Source organism: Phyllobates terribilis, unplaced genomic scaffold (genome assembly GCF_046119375.1).
Source record: "Phyllobates terribilis strain yellow unplaced genomic scaffold, ASM4611937v1 Scaffold_3__8_contigs__length_932513732, whole genome shotgun sequence".
Classification (NCBI taxonomy): domain Eukaryota; kingdom Metazoa; phylum Chordata; class Amphibia; order Anura; family Dendrobatidae; genus Phyllobates; species Phyllobates terribilis.
The window spans coordinates 648,508,515-648,536,165 of record NW_027362763.1 but is presented as its reverse complement, the minus strand read 5'-3'; the positions used below and the strand labels follow the sequence as shown (position 1 = coordinate 648,536,165).

The 27,651-nt window shown below is 47.8% G+C and overlaps 1 protein-coding gene across 4 annotated transcripts in view; it reads right to left on the bottom strand.

Moving 5' to 3' along the window:
* Positions 1-7,389: 7,389 nt before the first annotated feature.
* The window catches only part of PEX6 (peroxisomal biogenesis factor 6), a 96,792-nt gene continuing 76,530 nt past the window's right edge, over positions 7,390-27,651 (bottom strand). For 3 of the 4 annotated variants that reach the window (XM_073671653.1, XM_073671655.1, XM_073671657.1), the window contains one exon: positions 16,509-16,750. In XM_073671653.1, coding sequence (XP_073527754.1) covers positions 16,524-16,750 — 227 coding nt within the window. In that variant the 3' untranslated portion in view covers positions 16,509-16,523. Of the gene's footprint in view, positions 12,421-16,508; positions 16,751-27,651 lie in introns of those variants that run through there. The other variant, XM_073671656.1, reaches the window with a different exon arrangement.

Genomic DNA, 27,651 nt, shown 5'->3' with positions numbered 1-27,651 from the left:
ATTTCTTTAGGGCAAGTCCTTCAATCGCCAACCTAACTTCCTCTTCCCTGATCATCTCTGTCAAAACGCCAAGATAGGGGTCTACCCCTGGTTCGGGGACGGCTTCAGCCAGAAAAGCCGACATCTCATCCCAGTCCAGATCCCTTTTCCCTAAGAGGTGCGAGTAGAAGGATCTGACGACCTCCAAGATCCCTGATCTGGATCTTTTTAGGTACCCCGCAGTGTCAACCAGTCCTGTAACAGCTTTACTATTCACTGACATCTTGCAGTTTCTGTAAGGGTCGGGGGAGCGTTACTTCCCATAATCCCTCTCAAAAACCAAAGATGCGTGTGTATCATACTGACCTCATTAGCAAAGCTTTCACTCTGGAGATCTCCTCGTGGCTACCTCCATTTGAGACAAGATGCTCGAGTTTCCTCCTCAGGCCCTAGTACAGGCAGTACATGTCCAGACTCCTGAGGTTCGAGAGCTGGTGGAAGAATCATACAATGGTAGAGTTGGAAGGGACCTACTGGGTCATCTGGTCCAACCCCCGCTCAAAGCAGGATTCACTAAATCACCCCAGACCGGAATCTCGCCACCCTTTTCTTGAACATCTCCCACCATCCTGACTTACTACTACAAAGATCCAGTAAGGGTACCAGGCTCTGAAGAAAATCCTTAAAAGGACTGTCTTATCTCAGGACCAGGACCAGCTACCACCTTCTTTGACCATTTCACCACCTGGCTGCTTCATTTCCTTTCCACTGACATCCCCACTATCATCATGGGTGACTTCAACATCCCCATTGACACATCCCACCCATCTGTCTCCAAGCTTCTATCCCTCACTTCCTCCTTCGGCCTTGCTCAATGGTCTTCAGCCCCCACTCACAAAGATGGCCACACACTGGACCTCATCTTCACCCGCTTCTGTTCCCTATCTAACCTTTCTAGCTCACCTCTCCCTCGTTCTGACCATAACCTACTCACATTCTCTTCCCTCTCCTCTCCAGGTGCACAATCCCCACTCCACAAACATGCACACCCTCGAAGAAATCTCAAACACCTTGACCTACACTCACTCTCTGAATTCCTTCTCCCTCTCACAGGCATAAGTTGATTACACAATGCAAATGCTGCTGCCACTTTATATAACACCACAACAGCTGCAGCTCTCAATTCGGTCGCCCCCTCACACATATCACAGCTCGCCCACTCAACCGGCAACCCTGGCACACCAACCTGACTAAAGAACAGCGATGGACCTACAGGGTTACTGAGCGGAAATGGAAAAGGTCCCACTCCAACGAGCACTTCATCACATTCAAACAGTCCCTCACTACCTTCAAGTCCACACTTACTGCAGCAAAACAAACATACTTCTCATCTCTCATATCCTCCATCACACAACCCTAAACAGCTATTCAAAACTTTCAATTCTCTCCTCAGTCCCCCAGCGCCTCCTCCCTCTCCTCTCATCTAAATAGTTTGCCTCATTCTTCAAGCAGAAGATTGATAACATCCGACAAAGCTTTTGCCTAAAGTCCCCACAGCCCCTCCTCACACCTACTCAACCATCCTCCTCCAAAACCAGCTTCTCAACCATTACGGAAGATCAATTTTCCTCTTTACTCTCAAAATCAAACCTCACCACCTGTGAACTTGACCCAATGCCGTCCCACCTCATCCCTAACCTCACCACAGTCTTCATCCCAACTCTAACCCACCATTTCATCCGGTCACTAACAGCTGGTGTCTTACCCTCATGCTTCAAACATGCCCCGATCACACCCATCCTCTCTGACTAGCTATCGCCCCATATCACTTCTCCCTTACGCCTCAAAACTACTGGAACATGTCTATTCCGAACTGTCCTCCCACCTCTCCTCCTGCTCCCTCTTTGACCGCCTCCAATCTGGCTTCCGACCGCACCACTCCACTGAAACTACCTTGACTAAAGTCTCCAACGACCTACTAACTGCCAAATCCAAGCGACACTACTCTGTCCTCCTCCTCCTGGACCCGTCATCTGCCTTTGACACAGTGGGCCATTCCCTCTTACTACAGACTCTTCTCTTGGCATCAAAGACTTGGCCCTATCTTGGATCTCCTCATACTTAACAGACAGGACATTCAGTGTCTTCCACTCACACACCACATCCTCATCTCGCCAACTATCTGTTGGTGTCCCCCAAGGTTCAGTCCTAGCACCCCTGCTCTTCACCATCTACACCTTTGGCCTGGGACAGCTCATAGAGTCCCATGGCTTCCAGTATCACCTCTATGCTGATGACACACAGATTTACCTCTCTGGACCCGATATCGCCTCCCTACTAACCAAAATCCCACAATGTTGGTCCGCTATCTCACCCTTCTTCTCTGACAAATTTCTAAAACTTAACATTGACAAAACTGAATTCATCATCTTTCTACCGTCTCACTCAACCCCCTCAACTGACCGATCCATCAAAGTCAATTGCTGCCCACTCTCCCCAGTCCCGCAAGCCTGCTGCCTCGGAGTAACCCTGGACTGTAACCTCTCCTTTAAACCATATATCCAAGCCCTTTCTACTTCCTGCCGACTCCAATTCAAAAATATCTCCCGGATCCGCACATTCCTCAACCACGAATCTGCAAAAACACTAGTGCACGCCCTCATCATCTCCCGCCTCGACTATTGCAACCTCTTGCTTTGCGGCCTCCCTTCTACCACTCTCGCACCCCTCCAGTCTATCCTAAACTCTGTTGCCCGACTAATCCACCCGTCCCCCCGCTATTCCCTCGCCTCTCCTCTCTGTCAATCCCTTCACTGGCTCCCCATTGCCCAGAGACTCAAGTTCAAAACCCTAACCATGGCATACAAAGCCATCCACAACCTGTCTCCTTCATATATCTGTGATGTAGTCTCCTGGTACTCACCTACATGCAACCTCTGATCCTCACAAGATTTCCTTCACTATTCCCCTCTTATCTCCTCTTCCCACCATCGTATACAAGATTTCTCCCGTGCATCCCCCTTACTCTGGAATTCTCTACCCCAACGTATCAGACTCTCGCCTACTGTGGAAACCTTCAAAAGGAACCTGCAGACCCACCTCTTTCGACAAGTCTACAACCTGCAGTAACCTTCGCTCCACCATTCGCTGCACGACCAGCTCTACCCCCTTCTACTGTATCCTCACCCATCCATTGTAGATTATGAGCCCTCACGAGCAGGGTCCTCACTCCTCCTGTACCAGTCGCCAACTTGTATTGTTCAAAATTTATTGTAATTGTTTGTGCTATGTATATCCCTTTCACATGTAAAGCACCATGGAATGAATGGCGCTATAATAATAAATAATAATCTCCACTTTTCCCCAGAGCCGGCAGAACTGCGACCGGATGTCATTGTCGCCTGACCTGCAGGGAGCTCTCTGCACATGGCCTACAGGTGACTTTGCAAGCTTCCAGGTGGGGCTTTCTGCTGGTCATCATCACTATCAACATCGACCTGGGTCTAAGGTAGCAGCCCCATTTGCCTTTGTTCTATGTTGTTATCAGCCATTTCTCTAAATCAATCTTCATTAATCAGTTTTCCCTTGAAAGGACCACTCTTTTCTCTTAGGAAAGCGGTTAGGGTTCCACAGTGACGACACCGGGGAGATCACACAATAGTCTGCGTTCTGGTAGCGAATGGCTTCGGGGGGAGGGAACGATTACAGTGCAAAAGATACAGGACTATTACATTTTATATTTAATCCATAAGGGGGGCAGTGTTTAGGAAAAATATACAAGGATTTTACAAAGGAGACATTACAATACAGAATATACAGTTACACAAAACAAACAGGATTTAAGAAGAAACTTACTATATAGTACGCAGAGACGACTCAATATAGCTGGAGTGGAGCTCTCCTATGACCGTTCAGCGAACGTGACACTTTGCTTATGATACATATACTCACTGCAAGGAGTCCTGATCCATCCTCCGTGGATTTTTATACCAAAGGGGGAGACCTACCCACACACCTCCTGTGATGACATCACGTGGGCTGGACTCCATCCTCCATATTTTATTAAAATATCTGGCTTTTGTAATAACTTATCGCTGTTTGACCTCAGCAGGCCTGCACCATATTCTCATGCACCAGCTGCATCATTACCTACATTCTGTCACGGAGCAGCATGACATGACGGACACTTCGGGTGCGTTCAGTTCCCCTTCCCAGGATTCTCTTACCAGACCAAGGGGCCCCCGGACTCGTCGGCCATACAGGAGCTTGAAGGAGGAGAACCCCGTTGAGGCCTGTGGTACCTCTCTGTAAACAAAGAGCAGGTTTGGGAAGTACCGCTCCCAGTCGCGCCCATGGGACTCGACCGGCATCTTAAGCATCTGCTTAAGGGTACCACTGAATCGCTCACACAAGCCATTGGTCTGTGGGTGATACAAACTTGATACCAGGTGCTGCACCTGCATTTTCTTACAGAGAGCTTCCATTAACCGGGACATGAACTGAGTCCCTTGGTCCATAAGCATCTCCCTGGGAAATCCTACTCTTGAAAAAATGGCCGGAAGGGCATCTGGCACCTTAACAGCTTGAAAGGAGGACAGAGCTACTGCCTCCAGGTACTGGGTAGCATAGTCTACCACAGTAAGGATGGACTGTTTCCTGGGGCTGCTGGGGATGGCCAGCGGACCAATGATGTCCACAGCAAATCCTCTGAAATGGCTCCTCTATCACTGGCAAAGGGATCAGGGGAGCCTTGGGGGCACGCCCCGACTTCCCCACTCTGACACGTGAGACAGGAGAGGCAGTAGTTGACAACATCTGTCCCCATTTGGGGCCAATAGAAGTGGTGCAACAGACTGGCCTTGGTTTTGCGGACCCCCAAGTGTTCAGCTAGTGGAATCTCATGGGCAACCCGCAACAACTCCTCCCTAAACTGATAGGGCACGACCAGCTGTCTCTCCCTCATCCACTCTTGTTGGGGGTTACATGGGACTGTTTCCCGTTACAACCTCCCTTGATCCCAGAATACCCTCTCCTTTTCGGATTTGGAGATGGGCTTCTCTGCAAGGTCCCTCAATGTCTCTGGATCTGTGCGCAGAAACGCCTGGAACTCCTGGCTGGAGGTAGCCAGAAGAAACGTTAAGGCCCCAACCTCACTGGAAAAAACCCTTTACCATCAGCCTGACAAGCTGGGGGCACCATCTCCCCATCATCCCCCAATACCTCAGGAGCTGTGCCAATCATGGGGCAGCTACGACCGGCCAAGTCACAGTATGTCGTGACACTGGTAGGAGGCACGGGACCGCTGGCTTCCAAGTCCCCGTGCCTACTCCCATCACACTTAGCACTCACGCTGGCTCCTCTTTGGGGGTCCTAAGCGAAATCACCCCGCAGGGCGACCTGGCTGAGCACTCCGCTACAACAAGACATATTATCTTTATGCATCATGTTATCTTTCATATCATCAGCATTTTCATCACAGACATTATCAGATCTGGGAGAGTTGTCAAGAACATATTGGGCAATCAACAGTCCCAGATCAGTCCCCAATAGAACATTGGTTGGGAGGTTCTCTGACACCCCCCCCCTTCCCGCAACCCTCTCCCCGCACCCCAGTCTAGGAAAACCAGGGCCACAGGCAAAGGACGGTGAAGCTCCCTAATCCCGGTAATGGTCAGGGTTTTCCCAGGGATAAGGTTTTCAGGGGACACCAACTCAGGGTGGATGAGGGTTCGTTCGGCTCTGGTGTCCTTGACCCTATAGTGACTATTACCCACAGTGACTGATTGTAAATTGTCACAGACCCCACCCCCCCCAAACGCCCCACCCACAAAATGAACTGCTGCAGTAGGCCCCTGGGCCTTAGATGTGGGGTTCTTCTTCTGCGGGCAGGTGAGGCTGATGTGACCAGTCTTGTCACAGGTATAGCACCGGCGTAAGTCAGATGCAGGCCAGGTGCTGGAAAATGGAGCAGGACCCGCGGAGGACCGGCTGGCTGGAACACTGGGGTTGGTGGTCGGCTTACCCCTTTTCCAGTTGGCGGTGGCTGACTTTCGCACCTCCGGTGTGCGGTTGGCCCTATAGGCATCTGCGATCTGGGCTGCTTTGGCGGCCTCCTTTGGCTCCCGGTCAAGTACAAACTGTCGCACTTCCACAGGACAAAGATGAAAAAACTGGTCCTTCACCATCAGATCCTTCAGGTACTAGAAGGTGGTGATCGAACGTCCTTGGACCCACTGCTCAAATTTGGTCCTGAACCCATCCACCACATCACTGTAGCGGTCATGTGGTCCACGTTGGAGGGCTCGTATGTCTTAGTTCCTGTCTTTCTCCATTACCGGAAAATGCTCGGGACGGGGTTTAAAGCTGTTGGCACTGTTGGACTCACGGGTCTGTGTGGAGGATGGCTCCTTCTGAATCCGGGATAGCTCCAGCTGGTACTGTCAGTTGGCTTGGGCCTGTCACTCAGCAGCCTCTCGGTCGGCTTGGGCACGTTGCCCTGCTCAGCCTGGGCCTTTCGCTCACCTCGCTCCTGGAACTTCAGGATCAGCTGTAGTCATCCATCATGGTCGTCTGTGGCGAACTGCTCCAAGGCCATCTGAAGGTGGTGGTCAACACTACTCTGGCTGCGGGTATGGCTGGCAATCACAGGTGGGACTCCTGCAGCAGCGCCATCCGGGCCTTGGCTGGCCGCCCCATCATCAGGGCTCTGCTCTTGGATTGGCTTTGCGGCACCTTGCAAAAGTTCAGCAATCATGTGGGACTTGTTTTTGCCTGTGGGGTCAATCTGTCTCAGCTCACAGATGGCAGTGAGAGTGGCCTTTGACTGCTGGGTATACCAGGGCTCTTCCCGCGTAGCCATCATTGGCAAATGAAAGATTAGACAGAAAAACAAGAGAAGAGAGGGGATGCAACTGCTACACGTACAGTAATGTCTCAGATAAAAAATATTAAAACACAGAGTCTGATTTCTTAAAACGTTGCACCGAATTCTCGCAAAAACCGTGCAAGTTTTCAGTGACAGGAATGATTGCTCAATCCAGCTACTGATGTTCTGTAATATCCCATCGCTGACACCAATTTGTCAGGGTTCCACAGTGACGACACTGGGGAGATCACACAATATCTCATTGCTGCCATCACTCTGTCAGGGATCCGTGCGCACACGATCCAGACTACTCACTACGCAGCTATCGGCAAGCGAGCAGAAAGCGTATGGCGTCACACCTCCGGATTCCAACTCATGGAATGTGTGTATACGCCCCAGTACGGTTACTGCCAGCTTCACAATAGCCCAATTATTAATATTAGCTGCCACCACCGGCCCAGTTTGAAATATAACAAAGGCCTGGCAGGACGCCTGCGTTCTGGTAGCGTATTGCTTCGGGAATGATTACAGAGCAAAAGAAACAGGACTATTAAATGTTATATTTAATTCAAAAGGGAGGCAGTGTTTAGGAAAAATATACAAGGATTTTACAAGGGAGACATTATAATCCAGAATATACAGTTACACAAAATAAACAGGATTAAAGAAGAAAGTTACGATATAGTTCACAGAGACGACTCAATATAGCTGGAGGGGAGCTATAGTCAGTGAACGTGACCCTTTGCTTATGATACATATACTCCCAGCAATGAGTCCTGATCCATCCTCTGTGGATTCTTTGATGCCGAAGGAGGAGACCTGCCTACACACCCCCTGTGCTGACTTCATGTGGGCTGGGCTCCACCCTCCATATTTTATTAAAATATCTGGCTTTTGTGATAACTTATTGCTGTTTGACAGCAGCAGCCTGAAAATAATACCATATTTTCCGTTATGATTTTACCTTTCTCCGGAGACCACACATGACATAGCTGCGGTCTGTTATTTTGTTACTTTTGCGCCACAGCTCCCCAGAGGGGCTTACAGCTACGAAAAAATAAGCATATTGTTCCTTACCAGACCCTGTCACTAAAAATGATGGGTCCCATTATTATCAGAATTATGGAACTTCAGTTATCCCATATTTCGTGTCGGCTCCGGCCATGCTGCCAGCTTGCAGCCGGGAGTTGTTAGTGTGTTTGTATTTAACAAGCTGCGTCCTTCTCAGCTAGATGTAAAGTGTCGCAAGTTTGTGTCAGAGGAAAGCTACACTCGCATTTTAATTGGGTTGGTAGCACCTCTCTTGTGCCAGCATCTGTCCAAACCACTTCTGCCATGGGTGGTAATTAGCATACAGGCAGATGGTCAGCTCCTCTCTTCTGACAAATACTATAGGGGAAGAGGGATGAAGAGAAGTTTGGGGGAAATTGTTAATATTTTCTTAACACTTCCATGACAAATACGTTCCTTATTTCCAGCTCATTAATATCAAGCTTAAGTCTCTTAATCTCCACCTGGAGTTTTGTCTTCTTCGGTTTGGAGGCACCAGCAGCTTTGGTGCTTGTGCAGCACAGCTCCTCCTGGAGGCTCCTGATGATCTTACTCGCTTCTTCATACTCAAGGAGGTGGCTCATGACCCGGGAGGCACAGGTGGACACAGATTCCCGGGGTCTCTGCAGCCCCCAACCTTCCTCAGTGAGGTCGGACTCATTTCTGTGCGCAATCGGCTTTCCTCCAGAAGTACCACTATCATACACGCTGGCAGGTTTTTCCTCCATGTTGGAAGCCTTGCGAGTTGTCTGGGTCTCCACAGTCCTGGGGGGAGTAGGAGCCACATTGCTGTGACTCCTGGTGGAGCTTCTCACCCCTGAGTCCTCTGATGTGAAGGCCGATTTCTGGCTTTTCCTGCTCCCCACCGGCCTGGTTTGGAGAACAGAAGCCTGGGACTTGGCTCCATCGCACATCTCACGAAACCCAATCCTTCCCTGGGTAGGAGAGAGATCAGGTCCCCAGGTGGAGAGGTGTTGCTTTTCAGGAGCTCACAGCAGGATCAGCAACCACCAGACCCACAATCACCACAGTGAGCAATTGCTGAGCAGAGCTGCGCTCACTATTCTGCTGGTGCAGTCACTGTGTACATACATTACATTACTGATCCTGAGTTACATCCTGTATTATACTCCAGAGCTGCACTCACTATTCTGCTGGTGCAGTCACTGTGTACATACATTACTGATCCTGAGTAACATCCTGTAGTATACTCCAGAGCAGCACTCACTATTCTGCTGGTGCAGTCACTGTGTACATACATTACTGATCCTGAGTTACCTCCTGTATTATACCCCAGAGCTGCACTCACTATTCTGCTGGTGCAGTCACTGTGTACATACATTACATTACTGATCCAGAGTTACCTCCTGTATTATACTCCAGAGCTGCACTCACTATTCTGCTGGTGCAGTCACTGTGTACATACATTACATTACTGATCCTGAGTTACATCCTGTATTATACTCCAGAGCTGCACTCACTATTCTGCTGGTGCAGTCACTGTGTACATACATTACTGATCCTGAGTTACCTCCTATATTATACCCCAGAGCTGCACTCACTATTCTGCTGGTGCAGTCACGGTGTACATACATTACTGATCCTGAGTTACCTCCTGTATTATACTCCAGAGCTGCACTCACTATTCTGCTGGTGCAGTCACTGTGTACATACAGTGCCTACAAGTAGTATTCAACCCCCTGCAGATTTAGCTGGTTTGATAAGATGCAAATAAGTTAGAGCCTTCAAACTGCAAACGAGAGTAGGTTTTATGAACAGAAGCATAAATCTTACAAACCAAAATGTTATGTTGCTCAGTTGAATTTTATTAAATTTTAAACATAAAAGTGTGGGTCAATTATTATACAACCCCTATGTTTAATATTTTGTGGAATAACCCTTGTTTGCAATTACAGCTAATAATCGTCTTTTATAAGACCTGATCAGGCCGGCACAGGTCTGTGGAGTTATCCTGGCCCACTCCTCCATGCAGATCTTCTCCAAGTTATCTAGGTTCTTTGGGTGTCTCATGTGGACTTTATTCTTGAGCTCCTTCCACAAGTTTTCAATTGGGTTAAGGTCAGGAGACTGACTAGGCCACTCCAACACCTTGACTTTTTCCCTCTTGAACCAGGCCTTGGTTTTCTTGGCTGTGTGCTTTGGGTCATTGTCTTGTTGGAAGATGAAATTACGACCCATCTTAAGATCCTTGATGGAGGAGCGGAGGTTCTTGGCCAAAATCTCCAGGTAGGCCGTGCTATCCATCTTCCCATGGATGCGGACCTGATGGCCAGGCCCCTTGGCTGAGAAACAGCCCCACAGCATGATGCTGCCACCACCATGCTTGACTGTAGGGATGGTATTCTTGGGGTCGTATGCAGTGCCATCCAGTCTCCAAACGTCACGTGTGTGGTTGGCACCAAAGATCTCGATCTTGGTCTCATCAGACCATAGAACCTTGAACCAGTCTGTCTCAGAGTCCTCCAAGTGATCATGAGCAAACTGTAGACGAGCCTTGACATGACGCTTTGAAAGTAAAGGTACCATACAGGCTCGTCTGGAACGGAGACCATTGCGGTGGAGTACGTTACTTATGGTATTGACTGAAACCAATGTCCCCACTGCCATGAGATCTTCCCGGAGCTCCTTCCTTGTTGTCATTGGGTTAGCCTTGACTCTTCGGACAAGCCTGGCCTCGGCACGGGAGGACACTTTCAAAGGCTGTCCAGGCCGTGGAAGGCTAACAGTAGTTCCATAAGCCTTCCACTTACGGATGATGCTCCCAACAGTGGAGACAGGTAGGCCCAACTCCTTGGAAAGGGTTTTGTACCCCTTGCCAGCCTTGTGACCCTCCACGATCTTGTCTCTGATGGCCTTGGAATGCTCCTTTGTCTTTCCCATGTTGACCATGTCTGAGTGCTGTTCACAAGTTTGGGGAGGGTCTTAAATAGTCAGAAAAGGCTGGCAAAAGAGATCTTTAATCCACACATGTGAAGGTCATTATTCTTGGTGCCTGAACTACTTCTTAATACTTTAGGGGGACCAAACAGAATTCTTGTGGTTTGAGGGGTTGAATAATAAATGACACTCTGAATTAACTTTAAAAAAAAAAAAAAAAAAAAATTTGCTGCAGTGCATTTCCCAAATGTCACAATGCCAAGTTAATTCCGCATGTGTCAACCAGCTAAATCTGCAGGGGGTTGAATACTACTTGTAGGCACTGTACATTACATTACTGATCCGGAGTTACCTTCTGTATTATACTCCAGAGCTGCACTCACTATTCTGCTGGTGCAGTCACTGTGTACATACATTACATTACTGATCCTGAGTTACCTCCTGTATTATACTCCAGAGCTGCACTCACTATTCTGCTGGTGCAGTCACCGTGTACATACATTACATTACTGATCCGGAGTTACCTTCTGTATTATACTCCAGAGCTGCACTCACTATTCTGCTGGTGCAGTCACTGTGTACATACGTTACATTACTGACCCAGAGTTACCTCCTGTATTATACTCCAGAGCTGCACTCACTATTCTGCTGGTGCAGTCACTGTGTACATACATTACATTACTGACCCTGAGTTACCTCCTGTATTATACTCCAGAGCTGCACTCACTATTCTGCTGGTGCAGTCCCTGTGTACATACATTACATTACTGATCCTGAGTTACATCCTGTATTATACTCCAGAGCTGCACTCACTATTCTGCTGGTGCAGTCACTGTGTGCATACATTACTGATCCCGAGTTACCTCCTGTATTATACTCCAGAGCTGCACTCACTATTCTGCTGGTGCAGTCACCGAGTACATACATTACATTACTGATCCGGAGTTACCTTCTGTATTATACTCCAGAGCTGCACTCACTATTCTGCTGGTGCAGTCACTGTGTACATACGTTACATTACTGACCCTGAGTTACCTCCTGTATTATACTCCAGAGCTGCACTCACTATTCTGCTGGTGCAGTCCCTGTGTACATACATTACATTACTGATCCTGAGTTACATCCTGTATTATACTCCAGAGCTGCACTCACTATTCTGCTGGTGCAGTCACTGTGTACATACATTACTGATCCTGAGTTACCTCCTGTATTATACCCCAGAGCTGCACTCACTATTCTGCTGGTGCAGTCACTGTGTACATACATTACTGTATACTTTGGGAGGAGCCCACAGACAGATTGGAAGTGAATAGAATAACAGACGACTGAGGAGCAGAATAGTGAGTGCAGCTCTGGAGGTGACTGGAGTAGGAGACATGACGTTACGAGTATATACATTTCTGATCTGGCACAAAGGGCTTTTCCTCTTTATTTTTTGGGGGGGGGAGGGAGACACAGCATATGAGGGGCTGGAGGGTACACACATTACACCCCAGCAGATATGGAGAAGTGCCTGTGGATCCGCTCGTATCGCTGCAGCTCTTTCTGTGACACAGACGGCTGGAGTCGCTCCGCTGCCTGCGCCAAGTGCTCCATACGAAGGACGAGCTCCGCCGCATCCTCTGCTCCTGTAGGAAAGATGGAGAAGTGAGGAGCAGAACGGCTGCAGCCCCCGCCCTGCCGAGACAGCGCCGTCACCCACCATCCTCCAGCCTGACCCCGCTCTTACATAGACAACAGAGGTCTTATGAGCCCCCCGTGCAAGGGGATCCAGCGGCATAACAAAGTCCTGATAGGTAACATAGTAACATAGGTTTTAAGGTTGAAGGAAGACTAAGTCCATCTAGTTCACCCCATAGCCGAACATGTTGATCCAGAGGAAGGCAAAAAAAACATGTGGCAAACACTAAGCTCCACATTGGGGAAAAAATTCCTTCCCGACTTCATACGACAATCAGACGAGTTCCCTGGATCAACGCCCTATCAAGGAATGTAGTATTTATAACCTGTAATATTATACTTTTCAGGAAAGGCGTCCAGGCCCTTCTTACATGTTAGTAGTGAATCCCTCATTACAACATCATGCGGCAGAGAGTTCCATAGTCTCACTGCTCTTACAGTAAAGAATCCGCGTCTGTGATTATGATTAAACCTTCTTTCCTCCAGACGTAGAAGATGCCCCCTTGTCCCCGTCTCAGGCCTCAGAGTAAAAAGATCAGTAGACAGGTCTTTGTACTGTCCCCTCATATACTTGTACATAGTAATAAGATCCCCCTAAGCCTTCATTTTTTCCACAGTAAATAACCCCAAGTGTAATAACCTGTCTTGGTATTGCGGACCCCCCAGTCCTCTAATAACCTGTCTTGGTATTGCGGACCCCCCAGTCCTCTAATAACCTGTCTTGGTATTGCAGATCCCCCAGTCCTCTAATAACCTGTCTTGGTATTGCAGACCCCCCAGTCCTCTAATAACCTGTCTTGGTATTGCAGACCCCCCAGTCCTCTAATAACCTGTCTTGGTATTGCCGACCCCCCAGTCCTCTAATAACCTGTCTTGGTATTGCCGACCCCCCAGTCCTCTAATAACCTTGGTCGCTCTTCTCTGCACCCGCTCTAGTTCAGCTATGTCTTTCTTATACACCGGACACCAGAACTGTACACAGTATTCTAAGTGTGGTCGCACTAATGACTTGTATAGAGGTAAAATTATCTTCTCCTCATGAGCATCTATGCCTCTTTTAATGCATCCCATTATTTTATTTGCCTTTGCAGCAGCTGCCTGACACTGGCCACTAAACGTGAGCTTGTCGTCCACCAATACACCCAGGTCTTTTTCAGTGACAGTTTTGCCCAGTGTTTTACAATTAAGCATATAATTATACATTGTATTTCCTCAGCCCAAGTGCATTACCTTACATTTATCCCCATTAAAGCTCATTTGCCATTTATCAGCCTAAGCTTCTAGTTTACATAGATCCTCCTGTAATATAAAATTGTCCTCCTCTGTATTGATTACCCTGCAGAGTTTAGTGTCATCTGCAGATACTAAAATATTACTATGTATGCCCCCTACAAGGTCATTAATAAATATGATAAAAAGAAGAGAGCCCAATACTGACCCCTGTGGTACCCCACTGTTAACTGTGACCCAGTCTGAGTGTGTTCTATTAATAACCACCCTTTATTTCCTATGGTACAGACCCTGTTATTATGGAATCCTTAAAGATTAAAAATAATGGAGAATTTTTGTTATCACTAATCATGTTTTCTATCATGCGATTTTCTTGTGTAAATACAGTTGAAAAAAAATCATTTAGCATATTGGCTTTTTCCTCATCCACCATTTCACCCAGACTATTTTTAAGGGGGCCAACACTATCATTTTTTAGTTTTTTACTATTTATGTAGTTAAAGAATATTTTGGGGTTATTTTTACTTTCTCTGGCAGTGATTCTCTCTGCCTCAATCTTTGCTGCCTTGATTTGTTTTTTACATAATTGATGTAATTTTCTATATTTATTTAATGCCTCATCACTACCTACTTGCTTTAGTTCTCTAAATGCTTTCTTTTTGTCACTTATTGCGCCCCTTACAGCTCTATTTAGCCATAGTGGTTTCCTCCTATTTCTAGCATGTTTATTCCCATAGGGTATATATTGTGCACAGTTCCTATTCAGGATGTTAATAAATGTCTCCCATTTGCTTTGTGTAGCTTTATGTCTCAGGATATCGTCCCAGTTTATTGCACTAAGATCATCTCTCAACTGTTGGAAATTTGCCTTCCTGAAGTTTAGTGTCCTTGTAACCCCTCTACTACACATCTTATTAAAGGTTACATGAAAACGTATTATTTTGTGATAACTATTACCCAAGTGACCCCCAACTCGTATATTTGATATGCGGTCTGGCCTGTTGGTTGTGAAAGGTAATTGTCTCTCATAGTTGTCAGTAACCTATTACCTTTGCTTGAACTACATGTTTCTGTCCCCCAATGTATTTCAGGGTAGTTGAAGTCTCCCATAATAATGACTTCTCCTTGAGTCGCTGCTTCATCTATTTGCTTTACGAGGATATTCTCCGCTACTTTCATTATTTTTGGAGACTTATAACAAACCCCTATCAGTAATTTATTATTTTTCCCCCTCCCCTTATCTCCATCCACAGGGACTCTACATTTTCATTAGCTTCACCTATATCCTCCTGCAAGATGGGTTTTAAGGATGATTTTACATATAAACACCCCCCCCCCTTTCTTGTTTGTACGGTCATTTCTGAACAGACTATAGCCCTGTAAATTACCTGCCCAGTCATGGCTCTCGTCCAGCCACGTCTCAGATATCCCTACCATGTCATAATTATTTTCCAACAAAATTAATTCTAATTCCTCCATTTTGTTGGTGAGGCTTCTGGCATTAGTGTACATGCATTTTATGTATCTCTCTGTACCTCTATTCCTTCTTACTTTATTGACTGCTCTAACCCCACCCCCAATTTCTTTATTTGTGCCCAGGTCACTATCTGCACTATCTTCCCCACCTATAAAATGAATACCCTCCCCCCCAATCCCTAGTTTAAACACTCCTCCAACCTTCTAGCCATTTTCTCCCCCAGCACAGCTGCACCCTCCCCATTGAGGTGCAGCCAGTCCCTAGCGTAGAACCTGTAGCCAACTGAGAAGTCGGCCCAGTTCTCCAGGAACCCAAACCCCTCCTTCCAACACCAATTCCTGAGCCACTTATTTATCTCCCTAATCTCCCGTTGCCTCTCTGGCGTGGCACGTGGTACAGGTAGTATTTCAGAGAATACAACCTTGGAGGGCCTTCTTTCAGCTTGCAGCCTAATTCCCTGAAATCATCTTTAAGGACCTTCCACCTACCTCTAACTTTGTCATTTGTGCCAATGTGCACCATGACCGCTGGATCCTCACCAGTCCCTCACAGTAATCTGTCAACCCGATCAGTGTTGTGCCAGACTCGAGTGCCAGGTAGGCAGCACACTATTCGACAATCCCTGTCTTTGTGACAGATTGCCCTATCTGTTCCCCTAATAATTGAATCCCCCACTACCAGCACCTGCCTGACCTGCCCTGCTCTCCTATTTCCCCCCTTACTGGAGCTGACACTCCTCTGGCTTTCAGAGGACCTGCCATGCTTCAGCAGTGCTACCCCTGTACCGACACCCCCGTCATCTGCCAACTTTGCAAACTTATTGGGGTGTGCCAGATCAGGACTAGCCTCCCTGGCACTCTTCCCTCTACCCCCCCCTTCTAACTGTCACCCAACTAGCTGCCTCACTGTCCTGCAGCTCCCTACTACCACCCTCTCTCACATCTACCCCAGTGAGCAGCAGACTCCTTTCCATATTCTCTATGGATCTGTGTTGCCAGCTGCTCATTTAGATCCAGTATCTGGGCTTCCAATCGCACAACGTGCACACATCTCGTGCAGCAGTATGCACCCATGACCGGCTGTTCAAGGATTGCACACACGTGGCAAGATGTACACTGGATAGCATTGTCAATAATGGAGCTCATTTCCTAATGGGGATTGCACTAGACAGAAACGTTAAGTAAAAAGAAATGTAAAGAATTAATAAAATACAGACAGCAATTCAGTCCAAATTCCTCCCTTCCAAACTCCCTGAGTCTAAAGTCACTGAATCACAAGGGTCACACTTAGGCTCCGGTCACACTCGCTAAGGAAGAAGATTTAAAGAGGTTTTTTTTTCCCCTTTTAGCAGCAGTCCACCCTACAGCTCAATGCACTACCAAGTGATTCACTGGATACGCTCATATGACAATCTCCTGCTTTCATGAGTATTGTGAGGTTGACCCTACATCCTTTAGCCGAGACGTGTTTAGTAGACGGTCTCATACCTGCAGTACACGAGTGTTTTGCATCTGCCGCCTCTGCACTTGGCACTGTGACTCTTATACTATGCGGGTGTTTGAAGAACCATTCTGCAGATATACACACAATCATTATCTCTGAACTAGGAACATTTTTTCGTGCATTTACTTGTTGATTTATTTGGACTATTCCTATCCTATACTATATACATACACACACACACTGCTCAAAAACATAAAGGGACCCCTGAAATCCCCCCTCCTAGATCTGAATGACTGAAATCTTCTCATTGAATACTTTGTTCTGTAGAAAGCTGAATGTGCTGAGAACAAAATCACACAAAAATCATCAATGGAAATCACATTTATTAACCAATGGAGTCCTGGATGTGGAGTCACCCCCAAAACTAAAGTGGAAAAACACACTACAGGCCGATCCAACTGTGATGTAATGTCCTTAATACAAGTCACAATGAGGCTGAGTATTGTGTGTGGCCTCCACGTGTCTGTATGACCTCCCTACAACGCCTGGGCATGCTCCTGATGAGGCTGAGTATTGTGTGTGGCCTCCACGTGCCTGTATGACCTCCCTACAACGCCTGGGCATGCTCCTGATGAGGTTGAGTATTGTGTGTGGCCTCCATGTGCCTGTATGACATTCCTACAACGCCTGGGCATGCTCCTGATGAGGCTGAGTATTGTGTGTGACCTCAACGTGCCTGTATGACCTCCCTACAACGCCTGGGCATGCTCCTGATGAGGCTGAGTATTGTGTGTGGCCTCCACGTGCCTGTATGACCTCCCTACAACGCCTGGGCATGCTCCTGATGAGGCTGAGTATTGTGTGTGGCCTCCACGTGCCTGTATGACCTCCCTACAACGCCTGGGCATGCTCCTGATGAGGTTGCGGATGGTCTCCTGTGGGATCTCCTCCCAGACCTGGACTAAAGCATCCAACTCCTGGACAGTCTGTGGTGCAACGTGACGTTGGTGGATGGAGCAAGACATGATGTCCCAGATGTGCTCAGTCGGATTCAGGTCTGGGGAACGGGCGGCCAGTCCATAGCTTCAATGCCTTCATCTTGCAGGAACTGCTGACACACTCCAGCCACATGAGGTCTGGCATTGTCCTGCATTAGGAGGAACCCAGGGCCAACCGCACCAGCATATGGTCTCACAAGGGGTCTGAGGATCTCATCTCGGTACCTAATGGCAGTCAGGCTACCTCTGGCAAGCACATGGAGGGCTGTGCGGCCCTCCAAAGAAATGTCACCCCACACCATTACTGACCCACTGCCAAACCGGTCATGCTGAAGGATGTTGCAGGCAGCAGATCGCTCTCCACGGCGTCTCCAGACTCTGTCACGTCTGTCACATGTGCTCAGTGTGAACCTGCTTTCATCTGTGAAGAGCACAGGGCGCCAGTGGCCACTTTGCCAATCCTGGTGTTCTGTGGCAAATGCCAAGCGTCCTGCATGGTGTTGGGCTGTGAGCACAACCCCCATCTGTGGACGTCGGGCCCTCATACCACCCTCATGGAGTCGGTTTCTAACCGTTTGTGCAGACACATGCACATTTGTGGCCTGCTGGAGGTCATTTTGCAGGGCTCTGGCAGTGGTCCTCCTGTTCCTCCTTGCACAAAGGCGGAGGTAGCGGTCCTCCTGCTGGGTTGTTGTCCTCCTACGGCCCCCTCCACGTCTCCTGGTGTACTGGCCTGTCTCCTGGTAGCACCTCCAGCCTCTGGACACTACGCTGACAGAAGCAGCAAACCTTCTTGCCACAGCTCGCATTGATTTGCCATCCTGGATGAGCTGCACTACCTGAGCAACTTCTGTGGGTTGTAGAGTCCGTCTCATGCTACCACGAGAGTGAAAGCACAACCAACATTCATAAGTGACCAAAACATCAGCCAGAAAGCATTGGTACTGAGATGTGGTCTGTGGTCCCCACCTGCAGAACCACTCCTTTATTGAGGGGGTCTTGATAATTGCCAATAATTTCCATCTATTGTCTATTCCATTTGCACAACAGCATGTGAAATTGATTGTCAATCAGTGTCGCTTCCTAAGTGGACAGTTTGATTTCACAGAAGTTTCATTCACTTGGAGTTTTATTTGTTGTTTAAGTGTTCCCTTTATTTCTTGTGCAGTGTACACATATACACAGGGTGGTCCAAAAGTAGGTGGCCAGAAAATAACATTTATTTTGATTTATAAATAAAATAAATTTGATTTATAAATCAAATTATTTTTACTAACAGAAGCATAACATTGACAATTACATTTTATTCTGAACAATAAGACAAAAGCCCTTAAATTTTATTACCGTAGGGGCTCACACTGTTTTCCATTACAATTTGCACAGCTTTGAAGTCGCCTCTTCAACAAACTTTTCTGCACAAGTCTCTTTGGGTAATAATTTCTTGAAATGCATCTCTTAGGTAATTTTTCAAATCACTGAAACTTTTTGTTTTTCGACTATAAACTTTGTCCTTGAGTACTCCCCTAAAGAAAAAATCCATTGGGGTTTCACTTTACACCATGTTTGATAAATCTCCCCCTTCATAACCTTATTACACTTTCTGTCCACCTACTTTTGGACCACCCTGTATATAAATATATATATATGCGGTTTAGTCGACTCCGTGAACCAAGGAGGGACAGGGAAGGTGAACCAGGTACCACTCTGGGACCGACATTGTCTGAGAGCAGGCGACTCCCACGGGACTGATGGTCGAAGCTGACAGGCACAGCAGATGAGCACGGCTGGTAGACAGGCAGGTGATGGGGGTAGACAAGCAAACAGGCAATGGAACCTGAGGGCTGGAGAGAGTGTTCGCACACAAACAACTTTGCACAGGCACCTCCATTTTGGAGGAGGTGCCTTATATAAGGGCAGTCCTCCGGCCATTGGCCAGGGACTCTTTAGGACGGCGCGCGGCCCCTTTAAGAGGGAGGGACAGCACGCCCTAAGTACAATGCCCGGGGAACTGCGCGTGGTGCGCAGACTCCAGGCAGATGCAGCAGGGGAGCCGGAGGACACCGGACCGGGACCACGGCGGTGAGGAGATCGGCTTCTCTGCAAGGCAGGAGGCAGAGATGCCGACGCTACAGTAACCCCCCCCCCCTTTACACCCCCTCTTCTTTAAGTCCGCAAGAAATTTTTCTACAACATGAGGATCATGAATGTTTTCCCTGAGCTCTCAAGACCTCTCCTCAGGGCCAAACCCCTTCCAATGCACAGGAAAGAAAGTCTTTCCTCTTATCCTCTTGATGGCCAAAATGTTCTCCACCTCAAAGACGTCCTCAGCGGAGACTGGAGCTGGAGTGGTACCTGGATCGTCAGAGAGGATTAAGGACAACAGGCTTGAGGAGAGAAACATGAAAGGAATTGGGAATCCGTAAGGAGGCAGGGAGTTTCAACTTGTACGCCACTGGATTTATTTGGTTCAGAATCTCGAAAGGTCCGATGAACCGCGGGCCCAACTTCTATGATGGTATCTTGAGACGGACATATTTGGAGGAAAGCCAGACCTTGTCTCCAGGACGAAATAGAGACTGATCCAGACGTCTCTTATCAGCGTGTCTCTTCATCCACTCGGAGGACTGAATAAGCGCAGATCTAGTGTCTTCCCAAATCACCTTAGTCACTGACGAGAGACTCCGCGGCAGGATTGTCCACTGAAGAAGAGAAGGGAAACAGTATTCGGGGGTGTCGACCGTAAACCACAAAAAAAGGAGACTTAGCACAGGACTCACTCACATAGTTGTTATAAGAAAACTCAGCCCAAGGCAGAAGTTCTACCCAATCGCTATGGTGAGCGTTGACAAAGTGACGAAGAAAACTGACTGACTGAGGATGATAGGCCGAAAAAAAGTCTAAAGTGACATCTAGCAGCTTGCACGTGGCTTTTCAGAAGCGAGAAGTGAACTGAACTCCTCTGTCAGAGACAATGTGGAGGGGTAAGCCGTGGAGACGAAAGATGTGATGGATGAAGTCTTTAGCCAGCGCAGGTGCGGACAGAAGACCAGGCAAAGGAATTAAGTGAGCCATCTTGGAGAAGCAGTCAGCTTCTACCGTATATGATGGTAGAACTGGCAGATACCGGAAGATCAGTGATGAAGTTCATACCAATGTGTTGCCAAGGAGCAGAAGGCACGGGGAGAGGAAGAAGACGACACGCTGGGAGGTGCCTAGGTATGTTGTTACAGGCACAGGAGGAACAAGCCGCGACAAAATCCGCAACATCCTTGCGCAGAGTGGGCCACCAATAATGTCGGCAATGAGCAGAAGCGTCTTCCTCTGGCCGACATGACCAGCCAGTTTGGACGAATGACCCCAGAGTAAGACCCTCTTCGATCCTGAGCCGCTACAAAGTTCTGATCAGGAGGTAGACCGGTCAAGCGGAGCAACAGTCATTATTCTGGAGGGGTCAATGATGTGTAGAGGCTCCTCCTCTTGGTCGGTAGACAGGAAAGAGCGGGATAGAGCGTCAGCTTTAATGTTCTTGTCTGCCGGGCGGTAACGGAGAGCGAAACTGAAACGAGCAAACAACAAAGACCATATGGCCTGACGTGGATTTAGTCTTTGGGCGGTCTGCAAGTAAGCAAGGTTTTTATGGTCAGTGTAGATGACCACCGAGTGCAGAGCCCCCTCAAGCAAGTAGCGCCACTCCTCCAGCGCTAATTTGATGGCCAGCAGTTCTCGATGTCCTATGGAGTATTTGCGCTCGGACGGAGAAAAGAGTTTGGAGAAGAAGCCGCAGGTCACCATTCGCCCGGACGAGGATTTCTGGGTGAGCGAGCACTGCACTGGCCCCGGAGGTAGAGGCATCAACCTCCAGAAAGAACTGTTTATTGCAATCTGGACGATGTACCACTGGAGCGAAGGAGAAGGTATGCTTAAGAGAGACAAAGGCACTTTCCGCCTTGGAAGTCCATTCCCTGGGATTTGCCATTTTACGGGTGACCGCAGAGAAGGGAGCAGTCCGGGAGGAGAAATGAGGAATGAAGAGGTGGTAATAGTTAGCGAATCCCAGAAACCGCTGAATAACCTTTAACCCCTCAGGTCGGGGCCACTTTAAGACGGCAGACACCTTCTCGAGATCCATCCACAGTCCGGTCTCAGAGATGATATACCCCAAAAAATGGTAGGGAGGTCTACTCAAAGAGGCATTTCTCGTACTTTGCATACAGGCGATTCTTCCGGAGCCTCAGCAGTACCTGACGAACATCCCTCCGATGAGAAGGCAGATCAGAGGAGAACACAAAGATATCGTCCAGGTACACCACCACGCAGGAATACAGGAGATCTCGGTAGATGTCATTCACTAACTCCGGAAAGACGATTGGAGCATTACAGAGACCGAAGGGCATCAAGCGGTACTCGTAGTGACCATCCCGAGTGTTGAATGCAGTCTTCCACTCGTCTCCCTGGCGAATCCGGACCAGATTGTATGCCCCACGAAGATCGAGCTAAGTGAAGATCTTCGCGCCTTTTAGGCGGTCAAACAGCTCCGAGATGAGAAGCAGGGGGTACTTATTTTTGATGGTAATCTGGTTTAGGCCCCTATAGTCGATACATGGACGAAGAGAGCCATCTTTCTTTTTGACTAAGAAGAATCCTGCTCCAGTCGGAGAGGTGGATTTCTGGATAAATCCCCTAGCAAGATTCTCTTTTATGTACTCAGACATAGCACGGATCTCGGCCAGCGACAAGGGGTAGATTCGCCCACGAGGAGGTGAAGCACCAGGTATTAGGTCGATAGGGCAATTATACGGCCTATGAGGTGGTAGTGTCTCTGCCTCCTTTTTATCAAAGACGTCCGTATATGACCAGTAGGGTGCCGGCAGGCCAGGTAGGTTAGCAGGAGTAGACGGGGGTCGAGCAGGACGAACCGGAACCAGACAGGACTTATGGCATTCCTGACCCCAACGGAGCACCTCACCCGAGCTCCAATTCAGGACGGGCTCAAGTCTCTGTAACCAAGGCAGGCCAAGCAAGAGGGGATGAGAGAGACCGGACAGCACGTAGAAGGAGATCCCACCTGTAGCATTCCCACCTGAAGACTTACAGGCTCAGTGACAAACAAGATGGTTTCAGAGAGAAGCTTTCCATCCACAGAGGAAACCGCTAAAGGATCAGCCAGACGTATGGTAGGAATCTGATATCGCTCCACAACGGCCTGTTGAGATTCCCAGCGGCTCCGTAATTCAGATAGGTAGTCTCGAAGAAGCGGATAGGTAGTCTCGAAGAAGCGGGTCTCACCACTGGCAACAACCGAAACGGACAGAATCAAGGGTGGAGAGGAAGAACTTTTGTCTAGGACGACCTCTCCAAGCGGTCCTAGACACTGGAGTTTCCCGATCTCACCGGAAAGGAGCGGATTACATGCTTTATACTGCCACAGTAGAAGCAACTCCCCTCGGCGCGGCGGGCCTCCTGGCGAGACTTGACCATCTTAACTTGGTATATTTGCATAGACTATGGAGAAGACACCGGAGGGGATGCTGGTTGCGAGACTGGCCTTTGGAAGGTTGGTACGAGGCGTAGGGGTCTTCTCTCACGGTTCGCCTCCTTGGAACACTTCTGAAAACGGATGTCGATCCGTGTAGCTAATGACACCAGGTCGTCCAGAGAGGGAGGTATGTCACGACCGGCTAGCTCATCCTTGATCCATCCGGAAAGGCCCTCCCAGAGCCTCATTGTTCCAGGCAAGTTCAGATGCCAGGTTGCGGAAACGCACGGCATACTGTCCCACAGAGAGACTCCCTTGGCGGAGTCGTAGAAGAGAGGAGGCAGACGAAGATTTTCGGGCGGGCTCAAACACCTTCTGGAAAGCCGAGAGAAAAGCCTGGAGGTCGGACACCAGAGGATCCCCTCCCTCCCACAGAGGGTTAAGCCACGACAACACCTCTCCGGTGAGATGAGACATGATGAATGCCACCTTGGCCCGGTCGGAGGCAAACTGATGTGCCAGGAGCTCAAAGTGCAGAGTGCACGGATTTATGAAGCCCTGACATAGGGCAGGGTCACCACCAAAACGTGGTAGGATATAGCCGGGGTCCTAAGCCGGATACCACAACGCCACTGGGTTGAGGTGCCGCTTGGTTAGAGGCGGACACAGTCGGGGTGGACAGCGCGTCCAAGCGGGAGTTGACTGTCCGCAGATAGGACAGGATAGTATCCTGTTGGGATCTCTGGCTAGAGACCTCTTGGTACAGGTCTGAGAGCGAAGGAGCCTGGGAGCCACCGGATTCCATTGGCCTGTGCAAACTGTTAAGGATCCGGGTGGTGGAACCTCTGTACTGTGATACAAGGAGGGACCAGAGAGGCGTAACTAAGTGCCTACTCGGACCGACCCTGGCCACACGGCGGCTTAGTCGACTCCGTGAACCAAGGAGGGACCGGGAAGGGAAACCAGGTGCCACTCTGGGACCACCCTTGTGTGAGAGCAGGCGACTCCCACGGGACTGATGGCCGAAGCAGACAGGCACAGCAGATGAGTAAGGCTGGTAGACAGGCAGTTGATGAGGGTAGACAAGCAGGCGGGCACGGCAGATAGACAGGCAGGCGGGCAATGGAACCTGAGGGCTGGAAAGAGTGTTAGCACACAAACAACCACCTTGCGCAGGTACCTCCATTTTGGAGGAGGTGCCTTATATAAGGTCAGTCCTCCGGCCATTGGCCAGGGACTTTTTAGGACGGCACGCGCGCCCTAAGTACAGTGCCCGGGGAACTGCGCGTGGTGCGTGCAGCCCGGGCAGATGCAGCAAGGGAGCCGGAGGATGCCAGACCGGGACGGCGGCGGTGAGGGGATTGGTGTCTCTTACCAGCAGGAGGCAGAGACGCTGACGCTACAATATAATTATATATATTTCTATGCACACGTTGCTGTGTATTAGCACGTGAAGCACAGAGATCATTGTTTTCCCATACGAATATTCGAGGATCACTCGGCTCGGTTTCTACTTGTGTTCTCATTTCCTCTGATCTCCTTATATACTGCACAAAATGCTTTCAGATGTATTGATAACGTTTCCTCATTTGTAATATAGTCGCATATTACTTTTTGAGCATTTTCCATCTCCTCCAATTCTTTCCGGTTAGCTACAATGAGTATAAAGGAGAACTCCTGTAGACTGTGAGCCGCAGGGGCCGGGGGGGGTCCTCTCCCCTCTGTACCCATCCAGCATTGTTAGTTTACTGTAAGTGATATCTGTATTTTGTATGTGGCCCCTTCTCATTCATTAACAGTACCATGGAATCAATGACGCTATATAAATAATAATAATATACAATGTATCTGTAGAATGTAAGCCCGCAGGGGCAGGGTCCTCCTCCCTCTGTACCCGTCTATCATTGTTAGTTCTTTACTGTAAGTGATATCTGTATCTGGTATGTAACCCCTTCTCATGTACAGCACCATGGAATCAATGGCGATATATAAATAATAATAATATACAATGTATCTGTAGAATGTAAGCCCGCAGGGGCAGGGTCCTCCTCCCTCTGTACCCGTCTATCATTGTTAGTTCTTTACTGTAAGTGATATCTGTATCTGGTATGTAACCCCTTCTCATGTACAGCACCATGGTATCAATGGAGCTATATAAAAAATAATAATATACAATGTATCTGTAGAATGTAAGCCCCCAGGGGCAGGGTCCTCCTCCCTCTGTACCCGTCTATCATTGTTAGTTACTGTAAGTGATATCTGTATCTGGTATGTAACCCCTTCTCATGTACAGCACCATGGCATCAATGGCGCTATATAAATAATAATAATATACAATGTATCTGTAGAATGTAAGCCCGCAGGGGCAGGGTCCTCCTCCCTCTGTACCCGTCTATCATTGTTAGTTCTTTACTGTAAGTGATATCTGTATCTGGTATGTAACCCCTTCTCATGTACAGCACCATGGAATCAATGGTGCTATATAAATAATAATAATATACAATGTATCTGTAGAATGTAAGCCCGCAGGGGCAGAGTCCTCCTCCCTCTGTACCCGTCTATCATTGTTAGTTTACTGTAAGTGATATCTGTATCTGGTATGTAACCTCTTCTCATGTACAGCACCATGGAATCAATGACGCTATATAAATAATAATAATATACAATGTATCTGTAGAATGTAAGCCCGCAGGGGCAGGGTCCTCCTCCCTCTGTACCCGTCTATCATTGTTAGTTCTTTACTGTAAGTGATATCTGTATCTGGTATGTAACCTCTTCTCATGTACAGCGCCATGGCATCAATGGCGCTATATAAATAATAATAATATACAATGTATCTGTAGAATGTAAGCCCCCAGGGGCAGGGTCCTCCTCCCTCTGTACCCGTCTATCATTGTTAGTTCTTTACTGTAAGTGATATCTGTATCTGGTATGTAACCCCTTCTCATGTACAGCACCATGGAATCAATGGTGCTATATAAATAATAATAATATACAATGTATCTGTAGAATGTAAGCCCCCAGGGGCAGGGTCCTCCTCCCTCTGTACCCGTCTATCATTGTTAGTTTACTGTAAGTGATATCTGTATCTGGTATGTAACCTCTTCTCATGTACAGCACCATGGAATCAATGACGCTATATAAATAATAATAATATACAATGTATCTGTAGAATGCAAGCCCGCAGGGGCAGGGTCCTCCTCCCTCTGTACCCGTCTATCATTGTTAGTTCTTTACTGTAAGTGATATCTGTATCTGGTATGTAACCTCTTCTCATGTACAGCGCCATGGCATCAATGGCGCTATATAAATAATAATAATATACAATGTATCTGTAGAATGTAAGCCCCCAGGGGCAGGGTCCTCCTCCCTCTGTACCCGTCTATCATTGTTAGTTCTTTACTGTAAGTGATATCTGTATCTGGTATGTAACCCCTTCTCATGTACAGCACCATGGCATCAATGGCGCTATATATATAATAATAATATACAATGTATCTGTAGAATGTAAGCCCGTAGGGGCAGGGTCCTCCTCCCTCTGTACACGTCTATCATTGTTAGTTCTTTACTGTAAGTGATATCTGTATCTGGTATGTAACCCCTTCTCATGTACAGCACCATGGAATCAATGGAGCTATATAAATAATAATAATATACAATGTATCTGTAGAATGTAAGCCCCCAGGGGCAGGGTCCTCCTCCCTCTGTACCCGTCTATCATTGTTAGTTCTTTACTGTAAGTGATATCTGTATCTGGTATGTAACCCCTTCTCATGTACAGCACCATGGTATCAATGACGCTATATAAATAATAATAATATACAATGTATCTGTAGAATGTAAGCCCCCAGGGGCAGGGTCCTCCTCCCTCTGTACCCGTCTATCATTGTTAGTTTACTGTAAGTGATATCTGTATCTGGTATGTAACCCCTTCTCATGTACAGCACCATGGCATCAATGGCACTATATAAATAATAATAATATACAATGTATCTGTAGAATGTAAGCCCGCAGGGGCAGGGTCCTCCCCCCTCTGTACCCGTCTATCATTGTTAGTTTACTGTAAGTGATATCTGTATCTGGTATGTAACCCCTTCTCATGTACAGCACCATGGAATCAATGGAGCTATATAAATAATAATAATATACAATGTATCTGTAGAATGTAAGCCCGCAGGGGCAGGGTCCTCCTCCCTCTGTACCCGTCTATCATTGTTAGTTACTGTAAGTGATATCTGTATCTGGTATGTAACCCCTTCTCATGTACAGCACCATGGAATCAATGGAGCTATATAAATAATAATAATATACAATGTATCTGTAGAATGTAAGCCCGCAGGGGCAGGGTCCTCCTCCCTCTGTACCCGTCTATCATTGTTTACTGTAAGTGATATCTGTATCTGGTATGTAACCTCTTCTCATGTACAGCACCATGGCATCAATGGCGCTATATAAATAATAATAATATACAATGTATCTGTAGAATGTAAGCCCGCAGGGGCAGGGTCCTCCTCCCTCTGTACCCGTCTATCATTGTTAGTTCTTTACTGTAAGT